At 37.4% G+C, this 16644-nt stretch overlaps 1 protein-coding gene across 1 annotated transcript in view; it reads right to left on the reverse strand.

Moving 5' to 3' along the window:
- Positions 1-16644, reverse strand: part of CFAP47 (cilia and flagella associated protein 47) — a 442460-nt gene that overhangs the window by 161084 nt on the left and 264732 nt on the right. Inside the window, 2 exon segments of the mRNA XM_021669675.2 lie at positions 2113-2258; positions 3618-3688. Of these exon segments, the coding sequence (XP_021525350.2) occupies positions 2113-2258; positions 3618-3688 (217 nt within the window).

Consider the following 16644-nt stretch of genomic DNA (forward strand, 5'->3'; position numbering starts at 1 on the left):
ACTTTGGGAGGCTGAGGTGGGTGAATCACAAGGTCAGGAGTTCGAGACCAGCCTGACCAATATGGTGAAACCCCATATCTACCAAATATATATATATATAAAGAATTTCTATGAACACTAATGTAGGATTTGTAAAACTTTTCTGTTTTCAAATAGTTGTTACTTTAATCTTTGCATTTTTATTTGAAAATTCAAATAGAACAGCCAAAATGAAAGAAATAGTCTTTGCTTGATAGCAGTGTTAGCAGCAATGTTTCAGTTTGATACATGGAAAACTATCAAGTAGAAGTCTAATTTCAGTTTTTGATAGGTAGTTCTTTTTTTATTTTTGAGACAGCGCCTCACTCTGTTGCCCAGGCTAGAGTGCAGTGGCACAATCTTGGCTCACTGGAGCCTCTGCCTCCTAGGTTCAAGCAATTCTCCTGCCTCAGTCTCCTGAGTAGCTGGGACTACAGGCACATGCCACCACACCTAGCTGATTTTTGTATTTTTAGTAGAGACTGGGTTTCACCATGTAGCCAGGGTGGTCTCAAACTCCTGACCTCAGGTGATCCACCCACCTTGGCTTCCCAAAGTGCTGAATTACAGGAGTGAGACACTGTGCCCACCCAATAGGTGTTTATTAATGGGAGAGCAGTTATGGCCCACTTAATAAGAATAGTAGCTAACTAGGTGAGCTTGAATGTTTGATTTTTGAATACAATTAACAATATCATTGAATGTGTAAATTAGTAGATGTTCTTCTTCATGTAAGAAATGTTAATTCAATGCCATACTTAGTATTGAGGGCATTGTTTCTCAATTGATAGCAGTATAATTTCAAGATTGTTGTTTTATTTTAATGTTTTCTCTGAAAAGGACAACACATATGGAAGCAACATATAGTTTTTAGTAAGTTGAGATAACAAGTTAACTATATTTGATTATATTAAATTTGCGTAAGCTAATATTAATATTCCAATAGACTAAGTCAAATTATAAGATCAGCCTTGTCACTGTGCTGTTGAGAATTAACTCTAGTATTTTCTTGGGTTATATTATAAATTAATATAAAGTGGTTGTGAAGTATTTGATCAAACTACTGGTCACAATGTAGTTATTACATTTTATAAATTTTATATATGCAGGAATATAGTTAAATCCTGAACTCCTTTAAAAGAATTAATGAAACAAGATTTTGCATTACTATAAAAAGGCATTTTTTCCTTCTAAGTGGTAATTCTAAGTGTAAAATTAAACTATGTTTTACATTTTTAATAGCTATATTATTTTTCACATGTAAATAATGCCATAGACATCAGGTTAGTATAATACCTCTTTCCAATTACCAGTATTTCACTTTATACATATTCAATTTAATGTACACATAACTGATGATAAATTCAGGACTATATTCTGGGGGTTATAAATTTATTCCTAAGGTCAACATATGGCAGTGTCTCTTTGGAAGCAAGTAATGCTATAAAGATTCCCTCGATGGTAACTTTCTCTCTCTCTCTCTCTCTCTCTCTCTCTTTCTCTCTCATATCTTTCTCTCTTCCGCTCTCTAATTCTCTCTTTCTCCCTTGCTAGTTTTGAAAATGTAGGTGGTTTGGATCCCAGAGCCATAAGGAAATGAATTTTGCCAACAACTTGAGGGAGTTTGGAAGCAGCAGATCCTTCCTCACTTGAGCCTCTGGAGACAATCCATCTCTGGTCAATCCCTTCAATGGAGACTTGATAGAACCTACTCAGAGTATCTGAGTATCTATCTAGGTCAATCTGGACCTTTGACGTACAGTAACTGAGTTAATAAGCATATGTTGTTTTAAACCACCTAGTGTGTGATAATCTGTTACACAGCTATAGATAACTAATACAAATAGAGCCACAAAAAGGTCAGACATACCTACACTTTGCTTCCATGGGACTGCTCTATGCAGCTATTATAAAACTTACCCACAACTAGTATAACTATGCATATTCTTGAGGATAAGCTCTTTGCATAGTAACATGAGAGCTGAAATCATCTACATTTCTAGAGTCTCCAGTTGCCTCCAAGTCACCTGCTGTTCGTTAATCCTTTAAAGTAGCAGCTGGTGATAAACCCACAGATCACAATTCTGTTCTCACCGTTTTGTTGCTCAGGATGATGATACAATAGCGTATGTGAATGTTAAAAGGAAGAAAGCAGAGCTGTAGACTAGAAGTTTCTTTCACTTCCAGGTGAACAATTTCCATGGAGCAGAAGAACTCTCTGACAAAAGTGGACTTAATTGCTAGCAAAACACAAACAGAGCTTGTTAACATATAATAAGTGCTGTTCATTTAGTAACTAAAGTTTTGGTATCAAAAAATGTTCAAAACATTAGCATGTAAGATTAGAAGATAATATACACATTTGTTAATGAAAATACAGTGACCCCAGATCAACCTTGTTACAAAACAATGCTTAATTATGACCCTCTATAAAGATTCCTTAATACATAATTTTATTACAAAGAATTTCAGTACTGTTTAAAGTTAGCCAGGATATATGAAGCAAACTGGTCATCAAAGAATCTCCAAATTTTTGTGGACTATGCAATGTTTCACAGGGTACAATGGATAAGTTCAACTGGAAACAAAGGATGTATTATCAATACCTTTATCTATGTATCATATAAGTACAGCACACTAACCTATTGTGCCATGGAGCTCCATGTATCTATCTAGCAGTTTTAAAACATGTCCACAAATTCTTTGATATTGCCTTAAATATGATGATATAGTGGGCCAGTCTTAGTGACTTGATCATTACAAACAATATGCTAGAATGCAGCAAAAGTGAAGCGGTGTGATTTTTGTCACTAGATCAAATAATATAACTCAGTTCTGCCAATTCTTTCTTTTTTGGCTCACCTCACTTTAGAGCTTAACTGAGATCCCATAAAGAAGCCTGGGCCATATGGAAAGGCCATGGGTAAGTGTTCAGGTCAAGAGACCCAGCAGATATCCCAAACAAAAGGAAGCATTAACAGTCAGACATGTGAGTGAGAAAGACTGAAATGACTCAAGCCCCAAGGTATATCTGGCCCAAGCTAGAGTCACTCAGCTAAGCCCAGCCACCCCAGAAGTGTGAGAGATAACCATCATTATTAATTTTTGTTGTTTTATGACAGTATATTTGGGATAGTTTGTTCTGTAGCTCTAGATAACCAGAACATTCCTATGTCCATTTGTTCTACCGATCATTATATCCATCTTTTCTAGACCTATAGTTATTTCATAAAGTAATTTTATGAACTAAAATGCTCCCCTTACAACTCTAAACTTGGTGATACCTGTCCCCAAAATAAGTTGAAACAATTTGGAATAAGCCAAAGAGACATAAAGGTCATATATCTAAACACATTCTTTGTACATTGGAGGGAAGTAGACTGGCAGTGAAAGGAGAGATGTGTGCAGAGACAGACAAAGGGTCATCCAGGGAAAAGACTCAGGACTTATGCTTCAGCCTCAAATCAGCCAGCAATCCCCAGGGCTTGCCACTTTGTCTATCCTTGTAACCATCCCTGTTGAATATTTAATTTCATATTATGCTTTGCACATAAAAATCAGACATGAAAACAAATAAAAACTTTTATTTAGGTACTCACAGGTATGTAAGGCATCTAAGGAACTGGAACAGCCCTGAGCAGTGTCACTTCCAATGCTACTCGTATCAACACTGACACAAGAAAATAGGAAAATGACATCAACAACACAAAACTCAAAAACAATTCTTCATATTAATTAAATCATGCAGAGCCTTAAAAGTTATGGCTAAGTACAAATGATATGAAAGGACCACAGACATATTTCAAATATTATTTGATATTCACATTTTTTAATTTTTAAATTAAAAAATATAAAAATACAAAAAGGAAACTGACAAACATCCATATTTCCACTATTCTTTTCAAAAAATTGATAAATTATTTTTTACTTTAAAATATAGTACTGTAGAGAAGTACAAATTTGATGATAATAATAAAAAACCCTAATCCACAGACTCAAAAAGTAGATGATCTCAATTTAGGACTAAAAAGGTACTTTTTCCAAAAGTGGTTCTAGCAATTGCTTTCTTGAGAAAATTTCCTTCTCTAAGTTTATTATTTCCACATTTGCTCCTTCCTTATAAAGCTATAAGAAGACTTGGAATTTGATTAATCTCTGATTGCATTTCTGAAAACAAAGTAGCAGATCACAGCCTGAAGCAACTGCCTCCCTTGAAAGACCTCCAGGTCTTTCAGAACCCATCAGTCTCCCCCATATCACTCTTCTTTTAGTATTCATGATTATTTTGCTCAATAAGCTGTCAATTACTATTTGGGTTTAGAGATATCGATTACCTGACTTTTTTCAGAGAACACAAAACCCTGTTATTTGCTCACTTTGACATCTGCTTTTCCCTGAATTTGATGCTATAAAAATATTTTGACTCTTTACAAGTAAAGTATAACTTATCCATTCCTTTTAACCATTTTGCTTTTGATGAGTAACACTGTACTGTCTTTTCTTTACAATACATTTATAATGAGGTTACTTACCACTTCTTACAGATATTCTGTGCCTTAATTCTACTCATAGGTATTCTGGTTAGCACTGTAAGTTATATCTTTTTTTTTTAAACAAACGTAATACCTTTTTAAAATAAGAACATTTAATATTTTGTGTAATTTCAGCATTTGATAAACATTTTAATGCTGCTATAGACACAATAAATGGATATTTTTGCATTTAAAAGGGAGACCATACAGAATGGAAAGAATAACAAAGAATGCTTATTGTTTCTCCATATTCGCCTCCATTGCCATTTCTTTGAGATTGGAGCTCTGGGTAGAAAGCCTAATTAACATATACAGATAATTTCTAAACGTCATTTTGTTCAATACTTGCAATTTCTAGTCCAATCATTTTTATTATAGTGGGTAGAAAAACAGACCAATTTGGGCTTCATATCTTTTTCCTTGTCTTTACCAATTTTGTCAGAAACAAGTAATGGAAGTGCCTTTTGAAGAAATCAGAGTTGTCTCATCCTCAAAAGGAGACTCTCAAATCCAGAACAATTGATTTACTGCTCACGCTAAAGACAGACAGAACACATAGCACACCCAGATCTTTGTATTGAGTTGCATATGAATCCAATGGTTATCATGATTACAAAAGACATCAGAAAATAATCTGATGCAATAATTAGACTTGGAAAAACTCTATTTTACCTGATGAATGTTTCTAAGTCTAGAAAGCCAGTGACAAATCTAACATTTTTACAAAACTTTGGTCTCCCAAAGACAGAATGGAAAAGAACTTAACTTATTTCCCTTTTTGTTAATCCTTGCACTTCAGTCTACACCACCACTTTCCTAAATGCTTATAAACTATCGTTGAAGTTAAAGAAGAGTTAAGTCCTTAGTCTTAGGGAAAAAATAGAATCAAAAGAGGCTAAAATTATAAAAAATACTGTAGATCAATCAATTAAATATTTCCTGCTAACTCAGTAGTGGCCCAGAGTCAGGAAGTGAAAACTACTTTTGAGGTGTGAAGGGGTAACATTTATTTTTCCTCTGCAGTAGTGGTATGCATCTCTTCTCAAGCTAAAATGAGAAAAATGGCATTGGATTGATTCTCTTAAAAGTATGACTAAATCAGCCCAAATTTCCTACTCAAACCTCTACCAAAAGAGTTAGGAAGATATTTATCATAAGCTTTCATGAAGTTAATTCAGGGCAGGCATTCAAGGCTGTATCTCAACCAAATAGCAAAATGTATGGTTTAAGTCTAGTTTTGATGCATCATGCATTTTGAATGCCACATGCATTATGAAAACTAGAGAGCATTAAGTTTTAGATTCATTCGATCTCCCATATACATAGATGTTCCTCAATAAAAGCCCAGTAGATATATAGAGGGTAGTAAAAATGAAATATTTGCTGTTTTTTGTGCCACTTTGACCCCTGAGCAGTTGCACAGGGTCTAAAGCAAGAGGTCCTAAGATTCAAGGGCAGAGTTGATCTACAAATTTGAACGGTACAAAAATTTCATCTTGTCTTCCACTAACTTAACAACAATTTAAATCAAACCACAGTCGTATTAAGTATACCTATGATTTGGTATACTTAATACCAAATCATCACAGATACGTTTATACTACATCTCAGTTCTTGCACATATCTTAAGATATTATTTACGTTTATCACTACTTTTTAAGTATAGTAGACATTAACTTCACCATTGTTTGTGTTAATAAAGTATATATTTTATTATATTACACTCTTAAAATATTTTGATTATCTATTGTAATATTCATTTCCTTTGTGCCATGGACTGCATAGTGCCCCTCTCCCCCAAATTTATATGTTAAAATCCTTACCACCAATGTGACTGTATTTGGAAATGAGGAATATAAGGGGGTAATTAAGCTTAACTGAGATCACAAGCGTGGGGCCCTGATCCAATAGAAGCAGTGTTCTTATAAGAAGAGATATGTGAGAGCTCTCTCTCTTTGCCCATGCTCACATGTAGAAGAGATCATGTGAGCACATAATAAGATGGCAGCCATCTACAAGCCACCAGAAGAGGACACAGAATAAAATCTATCTTGCAGCACCTTGATAAGGAACTTCCCAGCCTCCAAAACCATGAGAAATAAATTTGTGTTGTTTAAACTATCCAGTCCGTAGTATTTTGTTACGGCAGCCCATGCAGACTAAGATAGTCTTAATCCTTACATCTTATTTTATGTGTTTAGAAAACACTATTCTTCAAAGTGCAATTGCCTTCATGAGAACCAAAGAACCTGATAACATTTTTTAAAGTTAAGAAATCCTAATTTACAATAGTATGATCATGGAATATAACTATCATATTTGGCCTTCAATTCACTCTGCTTTCCTTAGAGACTTGCTACTATAGACAATGTGCTTCCCCTGCTCTGACCCCCTCAATTCATTTGTTGGAATCTAATCCCCAGTTTCACGGTATTAAGAGGTGAGGTCTATGAGAGGTGATCAGGTCAGAAAAGTGGAGTCTTCGTGGATGAGATAAGTGCCCTTATAAAAAAGACCCCAGAAAGCTCCATCACCTCTTCTGCCATGTGAGGATGCAGCAAGAAGACTGTCATCTATGAACCAAGAATGTGGCCCTTACCAGACCCTGAATCTGCCTCGATCTGCCCCAGCCTCCACAACTGTGAGAAATAAATATTTGTTGTTTAAGCCCCCCAATCTATAGTATTTTGTTATAGCACCCTAACAGACTAAGACACTGCCTAATTCTAATTGTTCCTAAATATTCTGTATAGTAGAAAGAAATATTTTCAAATCATGGCTCTCAGAATCCAGCTTTTTGTTGTTGTTGTTGTTGTTTTTAACAAGAATCAAGACCCAGAAAATTATCTCTATCAAGGCCTTCTTTCATTTTTGGTGGCAATTCTGAGCCAAGCTCTTCTGGGACATAGAGATGAACGATGAAGCCCCTAAGCTTAGGGAGCAAACAGTCTGCAATAAAACATAGATTTGTGAGAAATACTTTCAAAGTAGAATGATAAACACTTTATTACCTTTCAACATTAATTCCTATGCTCTTATATTGGCCCTATAGTTTATATGTCTTTTATTTCCCCTTGCATGCCCCTACCCATTGCTTCTGAAATTCCCTCTACCAATGTTCCTATGCTCACAGGAAAGTTCTCCTCCTTCTCTAGATTCTGGCCATCAAGATCTTACTCAGATCCCAATTTGTTTACAGTAAGAGAAAACACCAAAACACTTCTTTTAAAATTACTTCTCTTCCATGAAATTCTCTATAATATCTAGATATTAATATTCTTAAGCAATCAGATCCCAGAGTATTTTTTTCATCTAATAATAATAACAAATACTTTCTTCCCTGTAAAACTGCCTCCACTGGTAGGGATTTTTGTTTTCTGCTTGGTAATTGGTTCCTCAAGGGACAGATATATGACTTACTTATCCTTATATTTTTCCAATGCCTGAGTTGCCACTTAATAAGAATTTGTTGAATGATGAAAAAACTCAGTATTGCTAATAAAAACCAGCAAGTCATATAACCATTAGAAATAACTGACAAAGTAATCATTTCTGAGCCCAGTTGTTCTATTCATTAATTTCAAAATTCGGCTAAAATCAGTTTCCTACACTGGTAGTTTCCCGATAATTCCTTTGGATTTCATTAGAATAAGAACTTACTAAATGCTCTCATTATGCTCATGGATCATGTCCCCACAATGTAAAATGTATGATGAATATAAAATTTTATCATTCATGTGGTTTCAAATGGGTTAGTTTATAATATATATATCTGGTTGCTTACAAAGAACCGCTCATGGAGGCTTTTTAAATAGAAGAGTCTATCATTATTTTAAAGCCAGTTTAAAAAGGTTTACTATTTGATACTTTACTACTCACCTATGAAGAGAAAATGTATTATTTGGAGAGATATTAGCTTATGAGAATCTGAGGAGGAGTACTGGCTAGTAGTATAGGCTAGGTCATGCTGCAGTAACATACAACCTCATATATCAATGGATTAGCACAATAATTTATTTCTTGCTCATGCTACATGTCTATTGAGGTGGAGGGTACACTCAGGGATCCTTGGTGAAGGAGACTCCTTTCTTTTTTATTTTTATTTATTTGAAATAGGGTCTCACTCTGTTGCCTAGGCTGGAGTGCAGTGGCGAGATCTCGGCTCACTGCAACCTCTGCTTCACAGACTCAAATGATTCTCATGCCCCAGCCTCCCGAGTAGCTGGGATGACAGGTGCGTGCCTCCACACCAGGCTGATTTTTGTATTTTTAGTAGCGACAGGGTTTCACCATGTTGCCCAGGCTGGTCTTGAACTCCTGAGCTCAAGTGATCTGTCCACTTTGGCCTCCCAAAGTGCCAGAATTACAGGTGTGAGCCACCATGCCTGGCCAGGAGGCTCCTTTCTATATGTGTTTCAATAATAGTTGTGGCAACAGAAGGGAACACAAAAAAATTCCTCATTGGTTCTTAAAGCTACCATTTGGAAATAACATACACATGCCATTGGCCAAATAGGCTATATGTTGACACATAATATCCACATTAGTGGAGAAGTGCAAGATCACCAGGTACCTAAACAGAGGAAAATAGGAACTTTTTTTTTTATTTTTAAACTGGTTGTTCCTTTCCATGTTTAGTGCTTCCTTCAGGGAAAATAGGAACATTTAAGAAAACCTCTTTTAAAAATCCAGTTCATTTATGGAGTCTGTTTTTTTAATGTTTTCTCATTTTACTTGCTACCATGCTGATTAAACATAGAGATTATACCAGGGTTTTATTGAGACAATATAATGATTATTATACGGTAGATTACAAAAGAAAATTAATCAGAAGCAGTACTATGGATTTTCATTCTGGTCATGAGTTAAAACATATATTATTAAATTTCAGTTTGTGTATGGAAATCTCTTCAAGACAAACAATAAAAAGTTTTTAAAAGTAATGTGTAACATTACTAAGTATTATTAAGACATATTTAAAGATAGAAATGCCTCATTATGCCAAAGAAGCCAGATTGATGAAATATTAGATTATTTGTGCTACTTGGGGATAAAAATCTTTTGTGTCTCTTCATGGTGGAGACTTGTTTAATTACCCTAATAACCATTTTCCTTTTCCTCTTCACTGATAAAACTGTAATTTTATTTAGATGTGTACAGAGAAAGAAGGCTTCCCAGTCTTCCTTCCAACTAGGTTTAGTCATTTAATTAAAGTATGGCCAATGGGCTACAAACAGTAGTGTTGTGTGGTATTTCTGGCAAGCTTCCCTAATAGAAAAAGGGTACACTCTTATCCTTGTGCATCTTCCTTTCCACTGCCTATAAAGTGGATTTGATTGTTGGAGTTCTGGATAGTTTAACTGATCCCTCAGAAACTGTTCTGTGCTACATGATCCAGAGTCTGGAGGTGTTACACAGGAAGCAGGCAGGATCCCAGATGAAGGAGCCACAGTAACTTCTTCTCTTCTCTTTAGAATTGTCGGAAAAACAACCTTCTCCGTGAATTTAAGGAGTACTTTATCTCAATTCAACATATAGATTTGAGCCTCAGACATCATCCCATGCCAGTCCCTAAATGATAAACCAAGAGCTTACACTAATTGACAAGCCCTTTTCCTTGAGAAACTTTGTGGCTTTTGCCTTTATAAGAATTGCCTTTGGGAGGAAACAAGATGTCCGAATAGACACAACTCCGGTGCACAACACCCAGCGAGAGAACCACAGAAATTGAGAGATCGCCTAGCTCCAACTGAGGTACCAGGTACATTTCAACGGGTCTGGTCAGACGGTGAGCAAAGCCCAGACAGAGCAGACCGAAGTGGGGAGGGGTGCTACTTGACCCAGAAAGTGCATCTGACAAGGAAGTTGGAGGCTCCCACTCCAGCACCCTGATCCAGATACAGCGCTTCCCCCAAAGCGTCAGCAAACCACAGAACAGGGGATCTTTAAAAGGCAAGTGCCAGGAATTACAAGAGCAGAGTTGAATAATGATCCAGGACAGTGTCCCAGATTGTCGCACAGATCTAGGCAAACGCATAAGCCCATAAGCTGGCTGGGAGGGCCTGCGGACCAAGCTATCGCCCCCTCCCCTTGCCCGGAGACAGAGGGAGCTGAAAGTGGGAAGACAGGCTGAGCAGCTGGGCAGGACCCTCCCCATGACCAGAGAGAAAGGGAGCTGAAAGCAGAGAGACAGATGGTGTGGCTGGGCAGGTCCCTATCCTCCCCCACAAACCCCAGAGGGCTGCAGCACCAACTCTAGCGGGTTATGCAGCCCGTGCCGTAGTCTGAGCTAAACCCTGAATGAGCCAGCTCCCTGGAAGAAAGGCGCAACCCACCATTAAAGAGGCGGGACTAGGCTTCATGTTTTAACAAAAAACACAGAAAGCATACATAGCAACAGGATGGTGTTCTTGACCACTCAGCAGCCCCTCCAGGTCAGTGGAAGAGGCGGGCCTAACCTCCCAGTGTAAACAAAAAAGACACAGGAAGCCTACCTAGCAACCTGAAGGAGTACCTGTAAACCCAGTAGCACATCGACAGGCAGACAAGGGACCTCATCAAGCAGCTCCCTGAGATCAGAGCTAGATAAATCCACGAAGATGGGAAGAAACCAGCACAAAAAAGATGAAACCATCAAAGACCAGAACGCCTCTTCTCCTTCAAGGGATCACAACTCCTCATCAACACAGGAACACAACATGACCAAGAAAGAGTGCAATGAATTGACAGAAACAGGCTTCATAAGGTGGATTATAACAAACTTTTCTGAGCTAAAGGAACACGTTATAACCCAATGCAAAGAAACTAAAAACCTTGAAAAAAGGTTAGACGAAATGCTAACTAGAATAACCAGCTTAGAGAAGAACATAAACGACTTGATGGAGTTGAAAAACAAAGCACGGGAACTACGTGAAGCGAACACAAGTATTAATAGCCAAATCCATCAAGCAGAAGAAAGGATATCAGAGACTGAAGATCAACTCAATGAAATAAAAAGAGAAGGCAAGACGAGAAAAAAGAGTGAAAAGAAATGAATAAAGCCTCCAAGAAATATGGGATTATGTGAAAAGACCTAATGTACGCTTAATCAGTGTACATGAATATGTCGGGGACAATGAATCCAAGCTGGAAAACATGCTCCAGGATATTATCCAGGAGAACTTCCCCAGCCTAGCAAGGCAGTCCAACATTCAAATCCAAGAAATAGAGAGAACTCCACAAAGATATTTCTCAAGAAGAGCAACCCCAAGGCACATAATCGGCAGCTTCACCAGGGTTGAAATGAAGGTAAAAATGCTAAGGGCAGCCAGAGAGAAAGGTCAGGTCACCCACAGCTAAAGCAAATCAGACTCACAGCGGATCTCTCAGCAGAAACCCTACAAGCCAGAAGAGAGTGGGGGCCAATATCAACATCCTTAAAGAAAAGAACTTTAAACCCAGAATCTCATATCCAGACAAACTAAGCTTCATAAGTGAAGGAGAAATAAAATCCTTTACGAACAAGCAATTATTGAGAGACTTCATCACCACCAGACCTGCCTTACAAGAGCTCCTGAAAGAAATACTAAACACAGAAAGGAACAAGTACCAGCCACTGCAAAAGCGCACCAAATGGCAAAGACCAAAAATGCAATAAAAAAAGTGAGTCAACTAACAGGCAAGAAAACCAGCCAGTAACAAAATGGTGGGATCAAATTCACACATAACAATATTAACATTGAATGTAAATGGCCTAAATGTCCCAATCAAAAGACACAGACTGGCAAACTGGATAAAAAGTCAAGACTCATCAGTGTGCTGTATTCAGGAAACCCATCTCATGTACAAAGACACAGATAGACATCTCATGTACAAAATAAAGGGATGGAAGAAGATTTACCAAGCAAATGGAGAATGGAAAAAAGCAGGGTTTGCAGTCCTAGTCTCTGATAAAATAGACTTCAAACCAACAAAGATCAAAGAGACAAAGAAGGGCATTACATAATGGTAAAAGATCAATGCAACAAGAAGAGCTGACTATCCTAAATATATATGCACCCAACACAGGAGCACCCAGATATATAAAGCAAGTTCTTAATGACCTAAAAGGAGACAATAATAGTGGGAGACTTCAACACTCCACTGCAATATTAGACAGATCAACGAGACAGAAAATTAACAAGGACATCCAAGACTTGAATGCAGAGCTGGACCAAGCGGACCTAATAGACATCTACAGAAATCTCTACCCCAAATCCACAGAATATACATTCTTCTCAGCACCACATTGCACTTACTCTAAAATTGACCACAAAATTGGAAGCAAATCACTCCTCAGCAAATGCAAAAGAATGGAAATCATAACAAACAGTCTATCAGACCATAGCACAATCAGATTAGAACTCAGGATTAAGAAACTCATTCAAATCCACACAAGTACTTTGAAACTGAACAACTTGCTTCTGAGTGTTGACTGGATAAACAATGAAATGAAGGCAGAAATAAAGATGTTCTTCGAAACCAATCAGAATGAAGATACAACTTACCAGAATCTCTGGGACACCTTTAAAGTAGTGTCAAGAGGGAAATTCGTAGCAATAAATGCCCACATGAGAAACAAGGAAAGATCTAAAATCAACACCCTATCACCAAAATTGAAAGAGCTAGAGGAGCAAGATCAAAAAAACTTAAAAGCTAACAGAAGGCAAGAAATAACTAAGATCAGAGCCAAACTGAAGGAGATAGAGACACAAAAAACCCTTCAAAAAATTAATAAATTCAGGAGCTGGTTTTTTCAAAAGATCAACAAAACAGACCACTAGCCAAACTGATAAAAAAAGAAAAGAGAGAAGAATCAAATAGATGTAATAAAAAATGATACAGGGGATATCACCGCTGATTCCATAGAAATACAAACTACCATCAGAGATTACTAAAAATGATTCTATGCACACAAATCAGTAAATCTGGAAGAAATGGATAAATTCCTGGACAGTTGCACTCTACCAAGACTAAACCAGGAAGAAGTTGAAGCCCTGAATAGACCAATAACAAGGGCTGAAGTTGAGGCAGCAATCAATAGCCTACTAACCAAAAAAATTCCAGGACCAGATGGGTTCACAACCGAATTCTACCAGACATAGAAAGAGGTTGGTTCCATTCCTTCTGAAACTAGACTAAACAATACAAAATGAGGGAATCCTCCTTAACTCATTTTATGACACGAAAATCATCCTGATACTGAAACCAGGCAGAGAGTCAACTAAAAGAAAACTGCAGGCCAATATCCATGATGAACACAGATGCAAAAATTTTCAATAAAATACTGGCAAACTGAACGCAACAGCACATCAAAAAGCTTATTCATCATGATCAAGTAGGTTTCATCCCAGGGAAGCAAGGCTGTTTCAACATACACATGTCCATAATTGTAATCCACCACATAAACAGAACCAAAGACAAAAACCACATGATTATCTCCATAGATACCGAGAAGGCCTTCGACAAAATTCAACAGCCCTTCATGCTAAAAACTCGCAATAAACCAGGTATCAACAGAACGTATCATAAAATAATAAAAGCTATTTATGACAAACTCACAGCCAATATCATACTGAATGGGTAAAAGCTGGAAGAATTCCCTTTGAAATTAGGCACTAGACAAGGATGCCCTCTCTCACCACTCCTATTCAATATAGTATTGGAAGCCCGAGCCAGAGGAATCAGGCAAGAAAAGGAAATAAAGGGTATTCAATTAGGAAAAGAGGAAGTCAAACTGTCTTTGTTTGTAGATGATATGATTGTATATTTAGAAGTCCCCATTGTCTCAGCCCAAAATCTCCTCAAACTGATAAGCAACTTCAGCAAAGTCTCAGGATACAAAATCAATGTGCCGAAATCACAAGCATTCCTATATACCAATAACAGACAGATAGAGAGCCAAATCAAGAGTGAACTCCCATTCACAACTGCTACAAAGAGAAAAAAAATACCTAGGAATACAACTAACAAAGGATGTAGAGGCCCTCTTCAAGGAGAACTATGAACCACTGCTCAACTAAATAAGAGAGGACACAAACAGATGGAAAAACGTTCCATGTTCATGGTTAGGAAGAATCAATATCGTAAAAATGGCCATACTGCCCAAAGTAATTTATAGATTCAGTGCTATCCCCATCAAGCTACCAAGGCCTTCTTCACAGAACTGGAAGAAACCACTTTAAACTTCATATGGAACCACACGAGAGCCCGCATAGCCAAGACAATCCTAAGCAAAAAGAACAAAGCCAGAGGCATCACACTGCCGGACTTCAAACTATACTACAAGGCTACAGTAATCAAAACAGCATGGTACTGGTACTAAAACAGAGACATAGACCAATGGAACAGAACAGAGGCCTCGGAAGCAGCACCACACATCTACAACCATCTGATCTTTGACAAACCTGACAAAAAGAAGCAATGGGAAAAGGACTTCATGTTTAATAAATGGTGTTGGGAAAACTGGCTAGCAATGTGCAGAAAGCAGAAACTGGACCCCTTCCTGTCACCTTACACTAAAATTAACTCCAGATGGATTAAAGATTTAAACATAAAACCTAACACCATAAAAACTCTAGAAGAAAAGGTAGGCAAAACCATCCAGGACATAGGCATAGGCAAGGATTTCATGACTAAAACACCAAAAGCAATGGCAACAAAAGCCAAGATAGAGAAATGCGATCTAATGAAAATTCATATCTTCTGTACAGCAAAAGAAAAATCATTAGAGCGAACCAGCAACCAATAGAATGGGAAAACATTTTTACAATCTACCCATCTGACAAAGGGCTAATATCCAAAATCTACAAAGAACTAAAACATATACAAGAGAAATCTAGCAAACCCATTCAAAAGTGGGCAAAGGATATGAACAGACACTTCTCAAAAGAAGACGTATATGAGGTCAACAAACATATGAAAAAATGCTCATCATCACTGGTCATGAGAGACATGCAAATCAAAACCACATTGAGGTAGCATCTCATGCCAGTTAGGATGGTGATCATTAAAAAATCTGGAGACAACAGATGCTGGAGAGGATGTGGAGAAACAGGAACACTTTTACACTGTTGGTGGGAGTGTAAATTAGTTCAACCATTGTGGAACACAGTGTGGCGATTCCTCAAGGATCTAGAAGTAGAAATTCCATTTGTCCCAGTAATCCCATTACTGAGTATATACCTAAAGGATTATAAATCATTCTATTATAAAGACACATGCACACATATGTTCATTGTGGCCCTGTGTACAATAGCAAAGACCTGGAACCAACCCAAATGCCCATCAATGATAGAATGGACAAGGAAAATGTGGCACATATACACCATGGAATACTATGCTGCCATAAAAAAACAATGAGTTCATGTCCTTTGTAGGGACTTGGATGAATCTGAAAATCACCATTCTCATCAAACTGACACAAGAATGGAAAACCAAACACCACATGTTCTCACTCATAGCCAGGTGTTGAACAATTAGAATACATGGACTCAGGGAGAGGGGCATCACATACTGAGGGCAGTTGTGGGTGGGGGTAGGGGAGGGACAGCAGGGGGTGGGGAGGGATAACCTGGGGAGAAATGCCAGATACAGATGAGGGGGGAATAGAGGCAGCAAACCACCTGGTTATGTATGCACATATGCAACAACCCTGCATGATCTGCACATGTACCCCAGAAGCTAAAGTAAAACAAAAATTTAAAAAAAAAAAAAAAATTGCCCTTGCCTTTGATTTAGGAGACAGTCTTCACATTAGTAAATTCCCAGTATTTTAAATGTATGGCTCTGATCCTGCAGGAGCCTGATTGTTCTATTTGAGATCAATGTCCTCCCTGACTCAGCATCTTTAAGTTTTTCATGGCTGTTGTTGTTTTGTTTTGTTTTTCATCACAGGAAGGCTTGAGAGAACTAAGGAAGTACAGCATTATAAATAAAATGTATGATACTAATGAGAAATAATGATCAATAGTGCTTGATGACCATGACAGACACACTTCTTAAGCTATATTTCATGAGGAATTGGTAATTATTTGGAATGAGTACTTCCAAGGTTTCCTTTCCTGGAAAAACTAAA

Source organism: Aotus nancymaae, unplaced genomic scaffold, assembly GCF_030222135.1.
Source record: "Aotus nancymaae isolate 86718 unplaced genomic scaffold, 86718_ANA_hifiasm-v0.15.2.pri h1tg000058l, whole genome shotgun sequence".
In the NCBI taxonomy this organism is placed as follows: Eukaryota; Metazoa; Chordata; class Mammalia; order Primates; family Aotidae; genus Aotus; species Aotus nancymaae.